Source organism: Ranitomeya imitator, chromosome 2 (genome assembly GCF_032444005.1).
Source record: "Ranitomeya imitator isolate aRanImi1 chromosome 2, aRanImi1.pri, whole genome shotgun sequence".
Taxonomy (NCBI): domain Eukaryota; kingdom Metazoa; phylum Chordata; class Amphibia; order Anura; family Dendrobatidae; genus Ranitomeya; species Ranitomeya imitator.
The window spans coordinates 252,004,635-252,028,609 of NC_091283.1; the positions used below are offsets into that span (position 1 = coordinate 252,004,635).

The window sequence follows — 23,975 nt, forward strand, 5'->3', positions numbered from 1 at the left end:
GGTGACACCAACCCCCCCAACTATTACCCCACTTGCCACCGCTAAAGGGCAAGTGGGAAGAGAGAGGCTAAGTGCCAGAATTGGTGCATCTTAGAAATGTTCCTTTTTTCCGAGGTGGCTGAGAGCTGTGGTTTTTAGCCTAGGGGGCCAGTATCCATGACCCCTTCTTAGGCTATTAATATCAACCCGCAGCTGTCTGCATAGCCTTTGCTGGTTATTAAATACAGGGGGACCCTACATCACTTTTTTGGGGGTCCCCCATTTTATTAGCCACTAAAGGCTAAGTATACAGTTGTGAGCTGATATTAATAGCCTGGGAAGCTCCGTGGGTATAACCCCCTTCCTAGGCTATAAACAATCTTTTGTGTGTGAATCAGAGCTGAGATCTAACGTGATAGAAGATTACAGTGCGGGGAAGACGGGAAACCTTCATATAGAGGCTGGTGGTGATGGAGTCAGTGACCGACTCTGGACAAATCTGTTTCTAGAGCCGTAGTAGAAGATGAAGATGTCGTCCTCATCATGAAGTAGTTATTTCTCATGTCGCATGTAATGAATATCTCCTGCAGTATTGCTAATGCCGATTCCAGGGTCGGTAAATGAGACAAGAATTAGCGTTATGGAAGATGAGTCTATGAGAAATGTATTCAGCTGCCGACTCCGAGGAGGAAACTGCTTGTTGTCTGTGGCCTAAATATATAGGATTTATTAGTAGATGTAAAGAAGGAAACTAAATACTGTAAAATAATAAATCTCCTCATATGTTTCCCTTATTATCTCCAGTAATTGTATTATTACAGAATTCTTATGATGTTACATCGGCTCATCTTCTCATTCAGGTCTCTACAATATCGGATCCTCTCAGTGAAGATCTTCTACAAAAGAATATTTTCCTGATTTACCCATCAAAGATGGATATGGACAGAGACAAGATGGCAGAGAGGATATTACACCTCACCCTAGAGATCCTCTTCCGGCTTACTGGAGAGGTGAGATATTCTGATGACGTCACATTACATCATTCTTATCTATGGGAATAACAGATGGACAGAACTGGAGAGGTGAGGACTCTGGAAATGTCTGTAGTGAGATTTATTAATGTGTCTCTCTATTACCAGGATTACACAGTGGTGAAGAAGACCTCTAGTGATCGCTGTCAGGACCCTGTGTCTGAGGGATGGGGAAGACCCCTGAGCCCAATCACGGGGCCTCCACCTCACCCCCTGATCCATGAGGACATCAATGACCAGAAGATCCTAGAACTCACCTACAAGATGATTGAGCTGCTGACTGGAGAGGTGACACTGCTGGGAATGCTGGGACATTATACAGTAACGCTATGAAGGGATCGGGGGGTGATGGTATCATTGTATGTGTCAGGTTACTATAAGGTGTCAGGATGTCGCTGTCTATTTCTCCATGGAGGAGTGGGAGTATTTAGAAGGACACAGAGATCTGTACAAGATCGTCATAATGGAGGTTCCCCAGCCCCTCACATCTCCAGGTAATAGACAGGACTAAATACACACGGCCTATAATTATCTGTATGTAAAGAATGAATTCAGTCCCTGTATGTGTTTCCTCCAGATCTATCCAGTAAGAGGACAACACCAGAGAGATGTCCCCGTCCTCTTCTTCCACAGGACTGTAACCAAGAAGATCCCAATGCTCCTCAGGACCATCAGGTAGATGGAGAGAAGGTGTCAGGAGATCTCCCCTACGATGTGTAGACGCCGGTGAAGGTCTTGTGCTCAGTCTTGTTTTATCCACCAGTATTATATGATTTATACTTGTGTAATGAGAACGGCAGGATTAGAGCTGATCATAGATGTGACTTCTCCATCTGTCGGTGACTTTTATAATATTTGTTTCAGGGTGAAGATCTGACCCATATTAATACTACAGAGACATATGTGAGGGGGGATGAGTGGTGTAGAGAGGAGATTCCCACATATGACTACCCGGGTGAGTAGTAATATACGGGCTCTTGGTATCTTTTAATTCATTCTTAGTTTTACACTGTGTCCCACTATAGGACAATTATTTCGTGCAGGTTGATCGCTTCTATACACTGATCTGAGAGACTTCCTGATCATCACTGCGCATGACAGCAAGCCTCTCAGGTCTGGAGACCTGGATGTCATCATGATGACATTGGCCCTCCATGGCAGCGATCGGGTCCCTATGTCATGCCACAGGGTCTCCTATCCAAAGTGAGAGGGGCTGTCAGCCTCTGTAGTGAGGGATCAGTGACCTGTCATAAGGCAATACAGATGAATATGTAATCAGAGCACCACATAAAGCCCCGCCCACAGCCCCACCCCAGGGCACCACATAAAGCCCCGCCCACAGCCCCACCACAGGGTATCACATAAAGCCCCGCCCCAGGGCACCACATAAAGCCCCGCTCCAGAGCACGAGAATCTCATTAACTGAAAACTACAAACACAGATTAAACATCAACCACAAGACGGATTTCATCACCAAGTATCAGTGTAATCAGTATAACGGCACCGACCTGACATTGTCTGTAGTCACTGAGCACAATCCTGCTGACAGGTTCCCTTTAAGACATCTCCGCTCTGCACTATTATACACAGTTCCCTTTAAATGTGTAATATTTCTTCTTGAAACTCATCTGATAGAAAGTATTGGAGCTTCCGATAGTTTAGATTGTGAAGTCACAGAGCCCCGTGCTCTAATTCCCCCAGAGAGGTTTCACCACTAGCTGCTCATTTATTACTGATGGAGACTGTTCAGTTTGAGCATTTCAGTAGATGTTATTGTCTATAGTCAGTTTTTGATTACAGTAGTGTCCACAATCCTCTGATTTAACCTCTTCCCGCAGCCAGTTTTGTGTTCTTAATCCGGCCCCATTTTTACAATCTGACGTGTGTCACTTTATGTGGTGATAACTTTGGAATTCTTCACAAAGGATAATAGAAAACAAATGGATCTTACAAATTATTTTCCACCTTCTCACAATACCCTACATACGATTGTACACTACTCTCTGGGCACATGGCCGTGTTCAGAAGGGAAGGAGCGCCATTTAGCTGTTTGAATGCAGATCTAGCTGGAATAGTTTGCAGACACAATGTATTGGGAGCACTGTTCGTGGTCAACTGGCAGCTCAAAAGATCTCCACCATGAACATGCTTGGCACTATCTTCTCTGCTTTCCATATCCCAAGGATTGCCTTGCTCATCGCCCTTTAACACCATTACATGGATCTGGACTTACACTGGGACCCCTAGGCTTGGACCATGGTGTTACCTGCTATTCTGTGGTGTTAGATGGCAAGAAGAATAGTCAGGTAGCTGCGTCAGAACCGGAACGACAGAATGCAGAATCAGAAGACACAAGAGTAGTCAGTAAATGGGCCACGGTCAGAACAGGAAACAAATACACAAGCCACAAGCTGAGCACAGAGGACTGAACCAGAGGAGAACAACGCTGATTCTGGCAGATTCCAGACATGTGCTTTGAGCTTTAGTAGGGTGTGGTACTTTCCAATTGGCTGAAGTAGGGAGCAGATTACTCCAGCTGGACAGCAGGAACAGATCCCAGATGAGATTGGACACACCATATGCAGAAGCCCTAATATGACTAAATGACAGAAAACCAGAAGAGTCGAAATCCTCATAAAGTGATTCCATTTTATAAATTAATTCACTGAGGGTTATAATCTATACATATGTGATCAAAATTGTTGGTACCCCTCGTTTAATGACAGAAAAACCCACAATGGTCACAGAAATAACTTGAATCTGACAAAAGTAATAAGAAGTAAAAGATCTATGAAAATGAACAAATGAAAGAGAGACATTGCTTTTCAACCATGCTTCCACAGAATGTAAAAAAAAAATAAAACTCATGAAATAGGCCTGGACAGAAATGATGGTACCCCTGAAAATACAATCTTGGAATCAGTGAGTGGCCTGTATATAGGGCTACAGATACTTACTGTGCTGTGTGGTGACATCGTGTGTATCACTCTCAACATGGACCAGAGGAAGCGAAGGAAAGAGTTGTCTCAGGAGATTAGAAAACAAATTATAGACAAACATGTTAAAGGTAAAAGTTATAAGACATCTCCAAGCAGCTTGATGTCCTGTGACTACAGTTGCACATATTATTCAGAAATGTAAGATCCATGGGACTGTAGCCAACCTCCCTGGATGTGGCCACAAGAGGAAAGTTGATGATAAATCAAAGAGATGGATAATACGAATGGTAACAAAAGAGCCCAGAAAAACTTCTAAACAGATTAAAGGTGAACTTCAAGCTCAAGGAACATCAGTGTCAGATCGCACCATCCATCGTTGTATGAGCAAAGTGGAATTCATAAGAGACGACCAAGGAGGACACCATTGTTGAAAAAAAAAAAGCCAAACTGGAATTTGCCAAACTACATGTTGACAAGCCACAAAGCTTCTGAGAGAATGTCCTAAGGACAGATGAGACAAAAATGGAACTTTTTGGCAAGGCACATCAGCTCTATGTTCACAGATGGAAAAATTAATCATATCAAGAAAAGAACACTGTCCCTACTGTGAAACATGGAGGAGGCTCTGATATGTTCTGGGGCTGCTTTGCTGCATCTAGCACTGGGTGTCTAGAATCTCTGCAGGGTACAATGAAATCTCAAGACTATCAAGGGATTCTTGAGAGGAATGTGCGGCTCAGTGTCAGAAAGCTTAGTCTCAGTCGCAGGTCATGGATCTTGCAACAGGATAATGACCCCAAACACACAGCTAAAAACACCCAAAAATGGCTAAGAGGAAAACATTGGACTATTCTGAAGTGGCCTTCTATGAGCCCTGACATAAATCTTACTGAGCATCTTTGGAAAGAGTTGAAACATGCCGTCTGGAAAAGGCAACCTTCAGTCACGAGACGACTGGAGCAGTTTGCTCTTGAGGAGTGTCCAAAATACCTGTCTAGAGGTGCAGAAGCCGCATTGACAGTTACAGGAATCGTTTAATTGCAGTGATTGCCTCAAAAGGTTGTGCAACAAAATATTAATCCTTTCGCGCCAGAGCTCGTTTTTGCCAATTTATTCAGTTCTGACCAGTGTCACGTTATGAGGTCATAACTCTAACGCTTCAATGAATCCTCATGATTCTGAGAATGTTTTCTTGTGACATATTGTATTTTATGACAGTGGTAAAAAATTTTGATATGACTTGCGTTTATTTGTTAAAAAAAAATGGAAATTTGGCTTAAATTTTGAAAATTTCGCAATTTTCAAAATTTACATTTTTATGCCCTTAAATCAGAGAGTTATAGTGCAAAAAATAGGTAATATATTTCCCACATGTCTACCTTACATCAGCACAATTTTGGAAACAATTTTGTTTTGTATATATTTTGTATGTAAATTATAAGGGTTAAAAGTTGACCAGCGATTTCTCATTTTTACAAAAAAACTATTTTTTAAAGGACCACATCGGGAGCGTGTCCTAGCTGGCCATGTGAGCGGACGCTGAGGAAAGAGCTCCTGCTGCTACCAGCAAGATGATCCTGAGCAGACACAGCTGGCTGCTTCAAATTGTGCCATACCTGCGGGCTGAAGTCCCCAGGAGTGAAGGGGAGTCGCAGAAGCTGCCCGGTGAGAGACGAAATGACGAGGAGGAGGCAGAAGGACGCGGGCGCAGGAGAGGATGGTGGGATCCAAGATGGCACCGCTGCCAGAGCGGACGCTGTGAAATCAAATGCCGCCTGTCAGAAGCGTCTTGAGGCTGCAGAAAAGCGAAAAAGGTTTGCCCGGGTGGATGGTGGGGAAGAGACACAAGAAATATCTGAAGAGGGATCTGAAGGAGAGGAGGAGGTGGAGGAAAGACTTGATAAAGGAATGCCGGGGCACAGAAGGGGGAGGAAGATAGTGGCATGGCTGCAGAGGCGGAGGCTGAAAAGGCAGTGGAATTGAGTGGGGAACCAACCATAAAGGATGTTTTTATCCTCTTATCTTCTTGTAACCAGTCCGTAAATTATTTAACCCTTCAGATGAAGGAGGTTAAAGGGGAGATTATACAAATAAAGGCTGCTGTACAGAGAATGGACAAATGTATGGGAGAAGTGGAAGAGAGGATGAGCACCCTTGAGGATCATATTGTAAAACTGCAAAAGGCAGAGAAAAAGTTTGTCCAACAGATAACGGAATTGGCGGCAAAAAATGAGGATCTAGAAAACAGATCCAGAAGAAATAACATCCGGATAGTGGGTTTGCCGGAAAAAAACAGAGGGGAGAAATCCCACTGGGTTTATTGAAAGCTGGCTGAAGGAGAAGGTTGCAGTTGAGTGCCGCCGCAGCCCCCTCCCCCTGGAGCTAACTCCCGTACTATGCTGGCTAAAATATTAAACTACAGAGACATTATACTTAGGAAGGCCAGAGAAATGGAGGATCTCACGGTTGGAGGACAGAGGATTGCCATTTATCCGGACTACTCCGCTGCGGTCCAGAATCAGAGAATGCAGTTTACTGGCGTCAAGAGGCGATTGAGAGAACTGGTGGTGCAATACTCCATGTTTTTCCCTGCGAGGTTGAGAGTGGTCGCCTTCAATAAAGCACACTTCTTCATGACGCCAGAGGACGCAACTCAGTGGATTGATATTAATGCCAAAAAACAGCAGGCAGCAGGAGACTGACTTTCTGTGGCAACATGTGTGGTTATTGCTTCACCTTTGACAGAAGAGAATCGGACTTCTTTCTAGGTTTATTTACTGTCTATAGCTCTTTCAAACTTTGGAAGAGTGGAGTATGGCCAGGTTGATTAATGGGCCAGACGGAGTTTGAGTTGGATAATATGGAGGGCGGTGGGGGATGCTGACAGGGTGTTCTGCAAATATTGCTTTTGTAATCTCTTTACTTTATTGTATGTTTTGATATATTATTAAATAATGTAAGAAGCTGTGGTGCTGTTGGTGGCGGGAGCCAGAGGGTGGTGATAACTTAGGTGAGAGTGCCTCAAACGGGCCTAAGAGCCCCACTCTTGATGAGAGGAAAATGTGATAGTTTGGGGGGGTTGGGATGGGAGGGGAGAGTTCAATGGGGGGGGAAAGGGGGTTAGACAGCTCAGGTTAGGGAGTAAGGATTCTTGGATCACTATTCTGCGACATGATGAGGGAACACATTAAAATACTAAGTTGGAATGTTAGAGGCCAAGCAGACAAGACCAGAAGAGCGGCGGTTCTTCAGTATGCTCGTGATCAAAGGGCCTCCTTGATATGTCTGTTGGAAACGCACTTGGTACGTGAGAGGGTCGATGTCTTGAGTAGGAGATGGCTGCAGAGGTCATATCACTCCACCTTCTCTACGTACGCAAGAGGAGTATCAGTGCTGGTCCCAGCAGGAGTGCGTTATGAAGAGGTGAAGGTGTATGTTGATGTGGAAGGGCAATATGTGATAGTGAAATGTAGACTGCTTTGGTTTTGATGTATGGCTATGTACATTACTCCCCCCTATTCTAGCAAAAAAAATTAGAGAAGTTTTGAAATTGATTGGACTGGGAGATCCGTTGCCGCTTTTAATTATAGGAGACCTCAATAACATTTGCGATGATTTTTGGGATAGAAATAAAAACATACAGCGTAGGACAGAAAGTCATATTATGGCATTTGGAACATATGCGCGAGAGATCGGTATGATTGATCTGTGGAGAGTACGACACTTGGGGGAGAGGGGATACTCTTGCTACTGACCGGCTCGTGATGCGCTATCTAGAATAGACTTGGCGCTAAGGAATAACATATTTAACACTTTGGTAGGGGAAGTAAGGTATTTGCCGCTGGTGTTCTTGGATCATAATCCGTTGGAGGTGGAGTTAAGGCAGGTGGGGACATGGGCGCGACAAAGGGGAGAGTGGAAAATTCATTCTAACTGGTTGCATAGTGTGAGCTTGGAGACCATACAGCGAGAGGTAGAGGAGTTCTTTGAGATTAATGAGGGTAGTGCGGATATACTTTCCATTTGGGAGACTATGAAGGCATTTTTGAGAGGGCTGCTGTTTAGGGATATTAGTAGATTTAAACGTCAGTCAAAACAGGCGTAGAATGGCGCAAGGGAAAGGCTGAGAATTGCTGAAGATGATTTGATTACACTGGGTACTCCTGAGGCTAGTGGAGAGGGCAGAGAGGAAGAGAGAGTTCCAACATCTGGCGTTTTACCAGGGGAGGTAGTTGGACATGTGTTGTCATTGGTGGCTTCTGCTCAGAGGAGTACATCATTCGTGCATTCAATGGAACTTGACAATGGCATGAAAGTATCGGAGACCTCTGAGATCTTAAGGGTCTTTATGGAATTCTACACGGATCTGTACTCCTCTGGTGTGGTCTCATCGGAGGGAGACAATATGGCATTTTTAGAGGGTATCGCCTTGTTTAGATTGAGGGAGGAGGATAGGGAAAGTTTGGAGGGCCCTATTACTGATGAAGAACTAAGTCGGGCTTTAAGGGCAATGGCAAGAGGTAGGGTGCCAAGAGTAGATCGGTTACCAGCCGAAATATATAAAGAGATGAAAGAAGTGTTAATACCCAGATTAAGAGTGGTATTGGAGGAGGCCAAGCTTAGGGGATCCTTGCCAGCTTCCATGAGGGAAGCCATAATAGTAGTAATTCCGAAGAAAGATAAAGATCTGCGACGGCCTGAATCGTATCGCCCGATCTCTCTACCTACTACAGATGTTAAGCTTCTGGCCGGGGTGTTAGCGGCCCGATTAACAGGTGTTGTTTCTAAATTAATTCACCCAGATCAGTCTGGCTTTATGCCGGATAGGTCTACGGCAGTGAATCTAAGAAGACTCTTTTTGAATTTACAACTGGGGGCTGATAACGGTGGGCATAGAGTTATTGCTTCCTTAGATGCCCATAAGGCATTTGATAGTGTGGAATGGGGGTACTTGTGGCAGGTATTACACTGTTCTGGCTTTGGCCCACATTTCGTGTCTTGGGTTCAGCTGTTATATGAGCAACCATCAGCTAGAGTGAGTGTGAATGGCGAGCTTTCTCACACGATACAGCTGCATAAAGGAACAAGACAGGGGTGTCCGCTCCCTCCTCTTTTGTTTGCTCTGGCCATGGAACTGTTGGCCGCCAAAATTCGACAGTCCACCGAGGTTTTAGGGTTTGAATATGGGTCGATAGAAGAGAAGATAGCGCTTTACGCTGACGATGTTTCTGGGAGACCCGCATGACTCATTGAGCAATGCTATGCGGCTCATCGAGGGATTTGGTTCTCTATCAGGACTAAAAATAAACTGGAATAAATCAATTTTATTCATGGTGGACGATGTGGGGGGTGAGCTGGGTGATTCTACGGAAGGGGGTAGACTTAAGATAGCAGACCAATTCAAATATCTGGGCATACTAATCTCTTTGCCAATTACAATTTACTTGCATTAGAATCTGACACCGGTACTGGAAACTCTTAAGGCTAAGGTAGGGGCTTGGTCTAAGCTGCATTTGTCTGTTGTAGGTCGAGTTAATCTTATCAAAATGATTCTGATGCCTAAAATATTGCATGTTCTTCATAACTCACCTATCTGGATACCACGTGGGAAATTCAAACTGATCAACTCATTATTTAGAAGTTTGGTGTGGGGGAGACGGCACCCACGAATTAGGTTGGAGACGCTTCAGTGGCCTAAAGACGCGGGGGGGTCTGGCCTTGCCTAATCCTGAGATATATTTCCTTGCGGCCCAATGTCAACATTTAAAGGGCTGAGAGCAGGTGATGTCCGCCAATGGGGGTACAACTCTTAATAGAAAAGATTACCAAAAGAAGTCCGGCGGTACAGTGTTTAGAGGATGGCTCCCTTGGGATGCTTGGGAAAATATATCCAACATTGCTTTTGATATATAAAATATGGGGAAGAGTCAAACATATTTGTTGGGTCACTTGTCTTACCAGGTTCTCTCCACTATGGTTTAATAATAATTTACCACAATTTTTGGCAATGGGATGTATATCAGGATGGCAGGCTAAAGGGATTCGATATGTTTATCAGATTTTAGAGCGACGGGAGTTGAAGTCCTTTTCCCAGCTGCAGTCTAAGTATGGTCTCGAGACATCCGGGGTTTATCAATATGCACAAGTTCGACATGCCTTTGTGGCTCAGAATAGGGGGGATTACCTCAAAATCCAAAGTGACTTAGTATTGGAATATATCTGCGGAGCGGGGACATCGAGGGGTGTTATCATCTTACTCCATACTTTCTTATTGGGATATCCGTTTGGCGCGAGGGCTAAATGGGAAAGAGAGTTGGATCGCTTGGAGGATGAAACATGGGAATCTGTTTTAGAATGGGTACCGAAGCTATCAATGAATGAGCCGCATAGACTCTCTCAGCTTTATGTTATACACAGAATATATAGGTTTACGGATGTCCTATATAGAGCCGGGTTGAGACGTGATTCGGAATGCCCTAGGTGTAGGAATGATAATGCTGGAATGTTCCACATGCTCTGGTCGTGTCCGAAGTTGACTGTTTTTTGGTTAGTGGTTCTCAGCCAGATAGAAGGGGTGTATAGATGTGTAATTCCAAGGGAACCAGTGGTGTGCGTGCTGGGATATCTGGATGAGATAATTGTAGATAACACGCTGAAAATAGCAATCGCTAGACTGCTATACATGTCTCGGAAGGTCATAGCAAGAAATTGGATGAAAGAGGAGCCTCCCTCGAGGGGAGAATACATCAAGTATGTGGGGAAGGTCATAGTCTTAGAAAAGGCAGTATATCAGAAAAGAGGGAAAATGGTTTTGTATGACAAATTGTGGACGCCTTGGTTGGAATTGGGTTAGGAGGAGATTAAGGGAAAATAGGGCTGAGGAGGTTTCACCTATAAAATAATGGTGTATAAATTCATAGTGAAGGACATTATATTATACTAAAGTATATAATGCTACAAGACATGTTAAAAGAAGGACGTGAGCTGTCTAAGTGGGAAAGGGGGGAGGAATGGGGATGAAGGGGGGGTGGGATGGGTAAAGGGGGGTTAATGGTGCGGAGGAATTAAAAACACATGTATTATTGTTAAATGTTTATTGCATTTTAAAATCAATAAAAATCTATTTGATTGATTGGGGAGCCAATGTGACAGAAAATACCCAAAAGTGACACCATTCTAAAAACTGCTCCCCTCAAGATACTCAAAACCACTTTCAAGAAGTTTATTAACCCTTCAGGTGCTTCACATCAAAAATATAAGCACCACCTTCACAGAATGCAGCCTTAGTGCTGCAGAAGGTGGCTCATTTACCTTAATAGGCCCAGGGGGTGACAGGTTCCCATTAAGAACTTTTCTGTCAATTCTTCGATGATGGGTCTGATTTTGAATACGCTCATGTTCTGGGTCATTTCTGGGCAGTGTAAGATTGCACTTACTTACGGGTTGGGGAATACTCGCTTGGCAGCGGATTAACACACACAAGGCCGTATTTTCTTCCAAAAGTGCAACTGGGTTTATTACTCCATAGACTCCAGTGGCACAAAACACAAAACAACAGTCTTCATGGTATAGCAAAACTAAGCGACAGAGTTCATAGCATGGCTCTGCTCTGTCAGGACTGTGACCATACACTCTTGGTTGAGTCCAGTATTCAGGCTCGCTCTGGAACCAAACGCACACAGTCCGGATTACCTGCTTGTCAGCTTTGCAGGTTTCCACTGGCTGGCATCACACGTGCCCTGTTCTCTGGAGAAGCTGCCTACGGGGATCACCAACTTGCCTGGCAGGCACACCTCAGTCAGTCCAGACCCACCGAAGGACCGTAGCTTCCCCACACAGTAGCCATCACTGGCTCTGCAGATCCCGGGCCCAACCATGTGCTGTTCAGGAATCCTACTCCTAGGACTTCCAATACAGGCTTCCAGGACCTTGCACTTGGACCATTCAGATCCAAACACTGGAACCATGCGACCCACACCCTGGTCACATTACATACCTGTAACCACTCCCCTGGGTGGGAGTGTGGGTGTGACCCGCCCATCTCTCATAACTAGCCCTGCCAGCCTCCCATTAAAACAACACAATTACTTGTGGGACTACATGTCCCAGAACACAACATATTTCAGGCTGGCAGCACAGAGTGTCTTCCTCTGTGACACACATACCAGCCATTCACCACACTGCTGGACTTTGTCTCATTACCACAGCTATGCATGCAACTGCCATGCACGTTCATGGCCTCAATACGCCTCCATGCGTATACTGGGGAGACCATGCAGTGCCCCCTACCTGTTACAGGGGTCACTGCGTCACAGCAGGCATTGACTATTGTCTTTAAAATGCCAAAATCTCATAACGGGTCCTAGAAAGAATGGCAGAAAACATTAGGGTGGCTTGGACAGGGAGGTTGGACTAATAGGACCGAATGCTCATTTTTGTAACAAGCCCCATAGCGAATGTAAGTCCTAAAATTGTTTTCATTTCTAGGACATTAGTTGGTGTCCATAAATTTGACCTAGCATAATAGGATCATGGATTCTGGCTGATGAATTGAGATGCATATAAATTTGTAGGGTGTGACTGACGAGGCCAAATTATTGGTGAGACATGTGAGAAAAGCCTAAATCTTTAGTCTAACCCTAACTTTAGCCTAACAGTAACCCTAACTTTAGCCCCAACACTAACCCTAACTATAGCACTAACCCTAACCTGCATTATCTGTTTTTTTTTACTTTATAACGAGATCGCTGACTGACACAGCTGTTGCCAGCAGCACTTCTAACACTGGTTCTCCTCTAATCTCTCACTGACAGGAGATCTGAGGACAAACAGCATTTTTATGAGGCAGATCGCCCGGGAAAGTTGGTTGCTACAACACACTTTCCAATTTGTCTTGATGACTGGTGTGTTCCTGACGTCATCACGACCTGAAACAATCAGGTCTCAATGAGGTTGGGGGTCACAGTAAGTGTTGTGCGCCAGAATCCTCTCATTACAAGGTACGTGGGGGTCCCGATGAGCACAAAACTGCTGACCGTAGACAAACATCGGCGCTGCACAAAGCCCTGCTAGCGCTGACGTTTATCTACCGTTGGTGGTCACGAAGCGGTTAACTTAAGGGTACCATCATTTCTGTCCAGGCCTATTTCATGAATTTTTTTTTTTTTTTATTCTGTGGAAGTGTGGATGAAATGCAATGTCTGACTTTCATTTGTTAATTTTCATAGATTTTTGATTTATTATTACTTTTGTCAGATTCAAGATATTTCTGTGGCCATTGTGGGTTTTTCTGTCATTAAACGAGGGGTACCAACAATTTAGACCACGTGTGTAGGAGGAATGAATACTTTGATTCAACAGCCACTTTCTGGAAAGTTAACACGCAGTGGATGTTGGAGAGTGAAAATTACACATTTGCCATTTTATTACCCAGCACAGATTGTGCTCCAGGAGACACACACCGCAAATTAAGTGGATTCTTCTCACTATAATATTGCTAAATACAGGGATCCTAAATGTTGTTTGAGCACACTGCAAGACTCAGAAGTGAGAGCAGATTTTTCTGGATTGGTTTATAGAAACTCTGTTACTTTTCATCAGCCTTTGAGCCACTAATAGTGTGGGAATCTCTGTTTTTCCATTGACAGATAATGGACCTAAGTGGGGACTTGTTTTTGTGAGATGAGAATTGGTATTATTTTCGCCTACATAACATTGATTGGTTTATTTTTATTCGATATTTGGGAGGCAGAATGAACAAACAGTTGAACACCACACAGTACTGGTTCATCCAACAAGGTTTTCTATTAGACTGTGAACTGTCATTGTCTTGGTAAATAAAGTTTTTTACATAGCTTGCCATTTTTATGGACATTTTAAGTAGAAATGTTCAAAAATATAAATATCAAGGACATTTTATTAAAAAAATTGTTTATTATCTTCGCAGATGACTGTACCAGGAGATCAGAGGGACAGTTGACATCTTCAGTTTTTAAATCTGATAATCTTGAGATCCTACAAGATACAACTGAAGTGAATGCCATTAAGCCAGATATATCATCATCCATTCACAGCAAAGATCTGTCATCTGATCCTATGAAACAGGTCCAATCTTCTGTTTCATTACTGACTACTAAGAAAAATCAAAGTCACAAAAGAGGCATTAAAAAACAAACTGCTCCTAAAGCAAAGAAGTCATTTTCATGCTCAGAATGTGGGAAATGTTTTACATGGAAATCACATTTTGTTACACACCAAAGAACTCATACAGGGGAGAAGCCTTTTTCCTGTTCAGAATGTGGGAAATGTTTTAACCAGAAATCAGACTTGATTACTCACCATAGAACTCACACAGGGGAGAAGCCTTTTTCCTGTTCAGAATGTGGGAAATGTTTTAACCAGAAATCAGACTTGATTACTCACCATAGAACTCACACAGGGGAGAAGCCCTTTTCCTGTTCTGAATGTGGGAAATGTTTTAACCATAAAGGGAATCTTGTTAGTCACCAGAGAACTCACACAGGGGAGAAGCCTTTTTCCTGTTCGGAATGTGGGAAATGCTTTAGCCATAAATGGCATCTTGGTAGTCACCAGAGAACTCACACAGGGGAGAAGCCTTTTTCATGTTCAGAATGTGGGAAATGTTTTGCTCGTAAATCACATTTTGTTAAGCACCAGGGAGCACACACAGGGGAGAAGCCTTTTACATTTTCTTAACATGGGAAATATTTTACTTGGAAATCAACAGTTAATAAACATCAGAGACGTCACACAGGGTAGAAGTCTTTTTTCTTTTCCTAATGTTGGAATAGTTTTAACCAAAATTGAATATTCTTAAATGGGATGTCTTTTGTCATTCCTTGTGTTTGCTGACAAAAGGATAAAACTAAACTTTACTAATTCCAAATGTAAAACTATACCCATAATTCACCACCTGAAGATTAGTCAGTAGGTGACTAATAGAAAAAACATGTACACCACAGTTCAGTATATAGGGTGATGAGACGTATACACACTCACTCTCCAAGCCTCTCATTTCTGTGGGTTTCATCGACCTCATCAAAGGCGACTCATCAGAAGACTATTTAATATTGATCTACATTCAAGCGAGAATAGTAAAACAAAAATCTAAAATCATGTATGATGTTATCCGAAACAGTCAGAAAACAAGCCACATATTGGCAGATCCCAGACCTCAAACTATATACTTCGAAAGTTTATAAGCCACTCCAGTGTCAGGAATAGATAGTATGTGACAATACAGTATAATTATTGTGTTTTTCTCCTCTAGGGACTGCCCTAGTTTGGTATTGTAATAGCTGTTAATTAGTAGTACAGACAAATTGTCCTAGACTAGACTCCGTTTTCAGACGGCCCAATATGTACCACTCAGTGAAAACTTACCTGCTCCAAAGATCAATAGCAGCTTCTAACTAATGGCCATGCTGCGGTCTGTCAAGGAATGAGTGCGATATCATCATAAAAACTAGGGATGTGTGCAATCATAATGTCTGGAAGATCTGTGCCATTATTTAGTATGAATATGGAAATTATATCAGGAGCAGTTAAGTGTTCCCTGAGCAGTATATACTGTATTTTTACATACTATCTATTCCTGACACTGGAGTGGCACATAAAATTACAAAGTATATAGTTTGAAGTCTGCGGTCTGCCAATATGTGACTAGTTTTCTGACTGTTTCAGTTAACATGATACATGATTTTAGGGTTTTCTTCGTCTAGTCCCGCTTGAATATACACTGCTCAAAAAAATAAAGGGAACACTTAAACAGAATATAACTCCAAGAAAATCAAAGTTCTCTGAAATCAAAGAAATCAAACTGTCCACTTAGGAAGCAACACTGGTTGACAATCAATTTCACATGATGTTGTGCAAATGGAATAGACAACAGATGGAAATTATTGGCAATTATCAAGACACACTCAATAAAGGAGTGGTTCTGCAGGTATGGACCACAACTCAGTACCAATGCTTTCTGGTTGATGTTTTGGTAACTTTTGAATGTTGGTTGTGCTTTCACACTTGTGGTAGCATGAGACGGACTCTACAACCCACACAAGTGGCTCAGGTAGTGCAGCTCATCCAGGATGGCACATCAATGTGAGCTGTGGCAAGAAGGTTTGCTGTGTCTGTCAGTGTCCAGGGGCTGGAGGCGCTACCAGGAGACAGGCCAGTACACCAGGAGACATGGAGGGGGCCGTAGGAGGGCAACAACCCAGCAGCAGGACTGCTACCTCCTTTGCGCAAGGAGGAACAGGAGGAGCACTGCCAGAGCCCTGCAAAATTACCTCTGTTGTGAATTCTGCTCTTGGGTTCCCTCCAGTGGTTGCTGGTGGGAATGCAGTTGTCTTTGACTCGCAGTCCTGGCCAGGTGTATCGGATAATTGCAATTCTGACTGGGATATTTAGGTGTGCAGGATCCTTTAGCCCCTGCCAGTTGTCAATGTTTCTCTGGAAGTGTTGGATCTCTGCCTGGCCTCTCCTGCTTATCTGCCAGTTCAGCAAAGATAAGTGTCTGTTTCTTTTCCTGTGGCACACATGCAGTGTGCTTATTTTCAGTACTGTTCGTTTGTTTTTCTTTTGTCCAGATTAGACTGTGTCTGTGTTTTCTCAGTCTGGTTGGTTTCACTGGAGTTGCAGATTTACGCTCCTACATCTTTTAGTAGATAACATCAGAATGCCAGGACCCCACATAATGACTAGGTCCTATGTAAATAGCACAAGACAATACCTCTCCAAGGAGAGCCATATGTTAACCCACTCCATAAATACATCGAAATAGGAGGAAAACAGTACAACGGGTTAAGAACCAAATACTTTATTATTAAATCTGTCACATGACAAACAATACAAAAATCTATATATTAAAACCAGAAAAGGATGAATGGACGACCCCCGGCACCATTGCCTACCATAGATATAGAAAATGACTGAATGGCAATACACCAACTCTCCATACAATGTACGAATGCAGCAACCAAGTGGTTTACATAAACATAGTGAATATACTATACATATACCAGAGCAGCGCTTACCAAAATATATAATAAAGTAGCAAAGCTGGGTGGCTGGTGGTACCGGGTTGGATCTTGCAGACGCCCCAACATACGTTTCGCCTCTTTCAGTACATAGCTTTTTCAAGGGAATACCGCCATAGCTCAACAAGGACCTTTTATGCGTCATATAGCATCACATGGGGCCGGTCACATGTTGTGAACCGGCCAATAGTATTGGCATAAGCGGTGCATGCGTCCCGCAACCCGCAGGTCCTGCTCCGGCCAACGGCGTCAAGCACAGATGCGCACGCGCGGCGACAGGACGTCACCGCGCACGCGCGAGAGGCCAGGGAGTCGCCGCAACCGAAGGAGGAGACAGCGGCAGCCGAGCGCATGCGCACAACCAGGTAACCATGACAGAGGGGCACACACATCCGCAGAGATACAATATCCACGACAGATGAAGATAATCCTCTGAAGCAATCAGGTTCCGTGGATCATAATGAGTCTCTGGCTGATATTTACAACAGATAATCCTTCTGTGGATGTGGTGCCTCCGCACAGCATATATCATTGCCAAAACATCAGGTTCGATCCAGATTTGTGCCATGTCTCAGAGTCACTATCGGTATACAGGTCCTTCTCAAAAAATTAGCATATAGTGTTAAATTTCATTATTTACCATAATGTAATGATTACAATTAAACTTTCATATATTATAGATTCATTATCCACCAACTGAAATTTGTCAGGTCTTTTATTGTTTTAATACTGATGATTTTGGCATACAACTCCTGATAACCCAAAAAACCTGTCTCAATAAATTAGCATATCAAGAAAAGGTTCTCTAAACGACCTATTACCCTAATCTTCTGAATCAACTAATTAACTCTAAACACATGCAAAAGATACCTGAGGCTTTTATAAACTCCCTGCCTGGTTCATTACTCAAAACCCCCATCATGGGTAAGACTAGCGACCTGACAGATGTCAAGAAGGCCATCATTGACACCCTCAAGCAAGAGGGTAAGACCCAGAAAGAAATTTCTCAACAAATAGGCTGTTCCCAGAGTGCTGTATCAAGGCACCTCAATGGTAAGTCTGTTGGAAGGAAACAATGTGGCAGAAAACGCTGTACAACGAGAAGAGGAGACCGGACCCTGAGGAAGATTGTGGAGAAGGACCGATTCCAGACCTTGGGGAACCTGAGGAAGCAGTGGACTGAGTCTGGTGTGGAAACATCCAGAGCCACCGTGCACAGGCGTGTGCAGGAAATGGGCTACAGGTGCCGCATTCCCCAGGTAAAGCCACTTTTGAGCTACAGAGAAGCAGCACTGGACTGTTGCTAAGTGGTCCCAAGTACTTTTTTCTGATGAAAGCAAATTTTGCATGTCATTCGGAAATCAAGGTGCCAGAGTCTGGAGGAAGACTGGGGAGAAGGAAATGCCAAAATGGTATTGGTCCACTGTGTTTCATCAAGGGCAGGGTCAATGCAGCTAGCTATCAGGAGATTTTGGAGCACTTCATGCTTCCATCGGCTGAAATGCTTTATGGAGATGAAGATTTCATTTTTCAGCACGACCTGGCACCTGCTCACAGTGCCAAAACCACTGGTAAATGGTTTACTGATCATGGTATTACTGTGCTCAATTGGCCTGCCAACTCTCCTGACCTGAACCCCATAGAGAATCTGTGGGATATTGTGAAGAGAAAGTTGAGAGACGCAAGACCCAACACTCTGGATGAGCTTAAGGCCGCTATTGAAGCATCCTGGGCCTCCATAACATCTCAGCAGTGTCACAGGCTGATTGCCTCCATGCCACGCCGCATTGAAGCAGTCATTTCTGCCAAAGGATTCCCGACCAAGTATTGAGTGCATAACTGAACATTATTATTTGATGTTTTTTTGTTTGTTATTAAAAAACACTTTTATTTGATTGGATGGGTGAAATATGCTAATTTATTGAGACAGGTTTTTTGGGTTATCAGGAGTTGTATGCCAAAATCATCAGTATTAAAACAATAAAAGACCTGACAAATTTCAGTTGGTGGATAATGAATATATAATATATGAAAGTTTAATTGTAATCATTACATTATGGTAAATAATGAAATTTAACACTATATGCTAATTTTTTGAGAAGGACCTGTACATAGGCGTATTTAGGTCCCAGTCTTGAGCATAACTAAAGATATAAAGAAAAATCGAACAAAACATTAAAAACACAATAAAAACACACAAGAAGATCCATACCAGGATCCCGGGAGAGCAAGATGTCACGGGAATGGGGACGATTTAATGACCCATCGGAAAAATGTATTAAATCACAGGAATGAAGCAAAGCTCAATGACTCATTTAGCCCATTGGGTACCATTGTGTTGTCGCGCACTATCCAGCTTGCCTCTCGTTGGGCTAAGAGTTTTTGATAGTTCCCACCCCTAACACCCAGGTGTAGGCTTTCGATTTCCCTGACCCAAAGGGACCCCGCGTCACAATCATGGAAAGTCCTGAAGTGACGCGGAATCGTCTTCAGTCCAGAGGGATCGACCACTGCTCTGGCCGCCCCAATGTCCCAAACGTGCTCAAGCACCCTAACCCTGAACTCCCGAGACGTAAGGCCTATATAGATCTTAGGACAGGCACATGTGGCATAATAGATGACATTTTTTGTGCCACACGTAATGTGCTGTCTAATTTGGAATTGTCTCAGCCCGTCGGAGGTTTCAAAGGTAGAGGTGCGTTGGACATTGGTGCATGCCACGCAATGGCCACACTGAAAACAGCCCAAGGGGGGGCCCCTGGTGCCAAAAATTTTCTTAATAGGTGGAATATAATGACTCCTGACTAATATGTTACCAATATTTGGTGCCCTTCTAGCAGTCATGGCAGGAAAGTCGCCTAAACTGGCCCCCAGGGCGGGTTCGGTCTTCAAAATAGACCAATGTTTGTTCAGAATGCTCCTGATGTTAGACCATTCATGGTTGTAGGTGCCAATGAACCTGATGGTATCCCTCTCACTTCCTTTTTTATGTCTTAGTTGCATATAGCAAGTCACCCCGCCGAGTTTTCCTTGCTCTATCAAATCCACGTTTGATGCATCTACGGCTGTAGCCGCGTGCCTCAAAGCGGGATTGCAAATCAGCTGCTTGATTGTAAAATTTCTGATCAGTTGAGCAAATCCGTCTTACTCTCAGGAACTGTCAGACCGGGACAGCTCTGATGGTGGCAGGGTTATGAGCCGAATCCGCACGAATCAAGGAATTGACGGAAGTTGGCTTACGAAATACATCAGTCTGGATACACCGAGCATTATCGAGTTCCAGTGTAATGTCCAGAAAGTCAATCCTAATCGGATTGTGTTGGTAAGTCAATTTGATATTATATTGATTCGTGTTCAACCTACACATAAAGTCCCCGAGCTGCTGTGAAGTCCCCACCCACATGAAAAAAATATCAATGTAACGAAGCCAGCACAGCACATGGTCGGCGGCCCCCGCGCCCTCGTCGCCAAATAGGAATCTCTCCCAGTACCCCAGGAAGAGATTAGCGTACGAGGGCGCGCAGGCCGCACCCATGGCCGTGCCGCGCCTCTGTAAATAGAATGCGTCTTTAAAGACAAAAAAGTTATGGGTTAGGACAAAACACAGCAGCTCGAGGATCAGTTCACACACAGAGCTGTCCAGGTCGGAGGTCCCCAAGAAAAAGCGAACCGCTTCAAGACCGTGTGTATGGTCTATGCAGGTGTACAGAGTCTGGATATCGGCGGTGACTAGTAACACTTACTGATCCACCGAGACACCGTCGACCCTCGTGAGGACGTCCGCAGTGTCACGCACATACGATGGTAAATTTTCTACCAAAGGTTTTAAAAAGTCAATAAATTTGCATATAGGGTCAGATAGACCCTCAATGCCGGACACTAACGGACGCCCAGGACGGTCGACGGCGTCTTTGTGGACCTTAGGCAGGAGGTAGAAGGTTGGAGTCTTGGGGGACCTGACCATCAACCCCTCCAACATCCTTTTGTCTATAACACCCTCCTCGTGAGCTCTTACTAAGATTTGCTGCAACTGAGATGAGAATGAGGTCACTGGATTGTATGACAATTTTGTATATGTATCAGTGTCTTTCAACTGTCGATAAACTTCTTTTTCGTATTTATGACATGGCCAGATCACGATGTTTCCCCCCTTATCCGCTGGTTTGTAAACCACGTCCTTATAAGATTGTAATTCCTCCAGAGCCTGCCGTTGTCGTTGAGTCAAATTGTCGAATTTACGTCTAGTTGACAATTTTTTCAGATCTTCTGTCACTAACCTAGTGAAGATCTCAACGACAGGACATAAGGAAAAGGGGGGAAACCTCGTAGATCTGGGCATGACTGTTGCTGGGAACCTACCTGGATGAAACGTAGTCTGTTCATCGAGGAGGTCCTCCAGATTTTGCAGTGCCTCCTTCTCCATCTCAGTCAGCGTTTCATTAGTCGATGCTTCCTTATAATGCAATTTCTTTAAAATAAGCTTCCAGGAGAACAGATGTAAATCTTTCAGTGCTAGAAAATAATTAAAGGAGTTAGTGGGGGAGAAGGTCAGGCCCCTCCCAAGAACATCCAATTGGGCATCCGAAAAAACACGAGATGACAAATTATGTACCTGCAGCCCGCCCTGGGATCCAGACGCAGGCCTCCCCCCCGAAGGGCCCTTTTGTTTAGCAGCCTGTCGGGTAACCACCCCCTTAACGGGCGGATTCAGCGTGGTCGTCTCACCAGAGGGCTGTGGATGGGATGTATGTCTCTCATGTGATGCATATGATTTTCTCGAAGTAGATATTGACCGAGAATACGAGAAGGGTCTATCACGAGGGCGAGATCTATCATTAGGTACACGCCATCTGTATACATGGCTATTCAGCCTATCATTTGCATCCCTTTTAAATTTCTTGGTCTTAACAGTCTGTATATCATTGACCCATTTCTGTAACTCTGCATCCATGTCATCGTTAAACTTTTTATGAGTCTCTGCGGTCATGTCTCTCTTGAGAGTGAGTTGTAAGGCCTCCATTTCTGTTTCAATGTCATTTAAGTTTTTGGAATCTATTACTTTTAATAGCTCCATGTGGCCCCTAGAGCATGTGTTTGAACATTCCTCCCATCTAGTTTTAATCTCCTCATCCAAAATTGGAAATGAGGGAAACACCTGCACTCTAAGGCCACGAGGGATGAGTCCCCCCTCCAAATACTTTTCCAAGAAGGCCTTATTCCACCATGCTCTCATACGTTTGCGTAAAAGTTCTTTAAATCGAGCCATAGTTTCCTGAAGGTCATTACTCGCCCCATTAGCTCCCCCATTAAGATCATCCTTGACCGTTTGATATATAGATTTTTGTATTGCTTGTCATGTGACAGATTTAGTAATAAAGTATTTGGTTCTTAACCCGTTATACTCAGTTTTCCTCCTATTTCGATCTTTTAGTAGATGTAGGAAGTTTTTTGTATATTCTGCTGTGGATTTTTTGAAGGGTTTTAATACTGACCGCACAGAACTCTGTCCTATCCTGTCCTATCTAGCTAGAGTGGCTTCCTGTGATAAATCCTGTTTTTTCTGCCTGTGTATGTTTTTTCCTCTCCGACTCACCGCCAATATTTGTGGGGGGCTTTCTATCCTTTGGGGATTTTCTCTGAGGCAAGACAGTATTCCGATTTCCATCTTTAGGGGTATTTAGTCCTCCGGCTGTGACCGAGGTGTCTAGGTGTGTTAGGTACACTCCACGGCTACTTCTAGTTGCAGTGTTAAGTTCAGGTTTGTGGTCAATATAGTGGCCACATTCTCCAGTGAAAGTTCTCATGCAGCTCCAAGGTCACCGGATCATAACAGTACAACTGGCCAACCATGAGTTAAATGCATCTCAGAAGAAGGGAAGGAAGCTCTTGAGCCATTTTTTTTTCTCCAGTCTGTTTTGTGTTCTCTTCCCTCTTAATATCTGGGTGGCTGAGGAGCCTGGTGCAAGCATGAATGCTCAGGAATTAGCTTCTCGTGTAGAGCAGCTTGCTGCTAGGGTGCAAGGTATTTCTGATTATATTGTTCAGACTCCTGCTTTAGAACCGAAGATTCCTACTCTTGATTTGTTTTCTGGTGACAGGTCTAAATTTTTGAGTTTTAAAAACAACTGTAAACTGTTTTTTGACCTGAGACCTCGATCCTCTGGTGATTCCATTCAGCGGGTAAAAATCGTAATCTCCCTGCTGCGTGGCGACCCGCAGGATTGGGCGTTTTCCCTGGAATCTGGGAATCCGGCTTTGCTTAATATTGACTCCTTTTTTCAGGCTTTAGGACTATTATATGATGAACCTAATTCTGTGGATCAAGCTGAGAAGACCTTGTTGGCCCTGTCTCAGGGTCAAGAGGCGGCAGAATTGTATTGTCAGAACAGCATAGGGGGTGGCAGAAAACTTATGTCTCCCTTCTTGAGCATTTAGGCACTAATCTCTCCAAACAAGCAGGTCCCCTGATGATTAGCTTGGAGGAAACGCGTCTGGACTGACCATAGGGAGAGTGTAGGGCATGTTTTTGCAGGGGTAGCTGTGGACTGCCCTTGTAAGGGCAGGAGCTTGGGGTATAGACTACTGTTAGCCCCATAGGGAACTACAGGGTATTGTCAGTTCCCTGCATCAAACTCCGGAGTGTTCCCTGATGTGGTCTTCCGGTTCTCCTGCTCATGCACCCTGGAATCGGTGAGATTGTTCCGTTTTTCCAAACTCTTATTTTTACTAGTGACACCATGGTATAGGTGTCATGTTTTGCTATTTCATGATAAATGCTTATTTGCATGTAACCTACTGTATGAAACGCTGTTTTATGATTCACATGTATTTGTTTCTGGCAGCTATTTGAACCATACGGTGGTGCATTCTTTCCATCCGCAAGTGCCTCTGCAGGCGGAGTTTGTTTAATCCTATTAGGGGCTCTGCTGTGTCTCTTAGTTGAGACCCTACCCCTGGTGTTTTTATAT

The 23,975-nt window shown here is 43.8% G+C and overlaps 1 protein-coding gene across 2 annotated transcripts in view; it reads left to right on the forward strand.

Moving 5' to 3' along the window:
- The window catches only part of LOC138662933 (oocyte zinc finger protein XlCOF8.4-like), a 70,540-nt gene extending 54,608 nt beyond the window's left edge, over positions 1 to 15,932 (forward strand). Inside the window, exons 2-7 of one of the 2 annotated variants that reach the window (XM_069748945.1) lie at positions 840 to 989; positions 1,119 to 1,298; positions 1,381 to 1,504; positions 1,588 to 1,685; positions 1,875 to 1,965; positions 13,896 to 14,725. In XM_069748945.1, the coding sequence (XP_069605046.1) occupies positions 912 to 989; positions 1,119 to 1,298; positions 1,381 to 1,504; positions 1,588 to 1,685; positions 1,875 to 1,965; positions 13,896 to 14,665 (1,341 nt within the window). In that variant the 5' untranslated portion in view covers positions 840 to 911 and the 3' untranslated portion in view covers positions 14,666 to 14,725. Of the gene's footprint in view, positions 1 to 839; positions 990 to 1,118; positions 1,299 to 1,380; positions 1,505 to 1,587; positions 1,686 to 1,874; positions 1,966 to 13,895 lie in introns of both variants that reach the window. The other variant, XM_069748944.1, reaches the window with a different exon arrangement.
- The last annotated feature ends 8,043 nt before the right edge of the window (positions 15,933 to 23,975 follow it).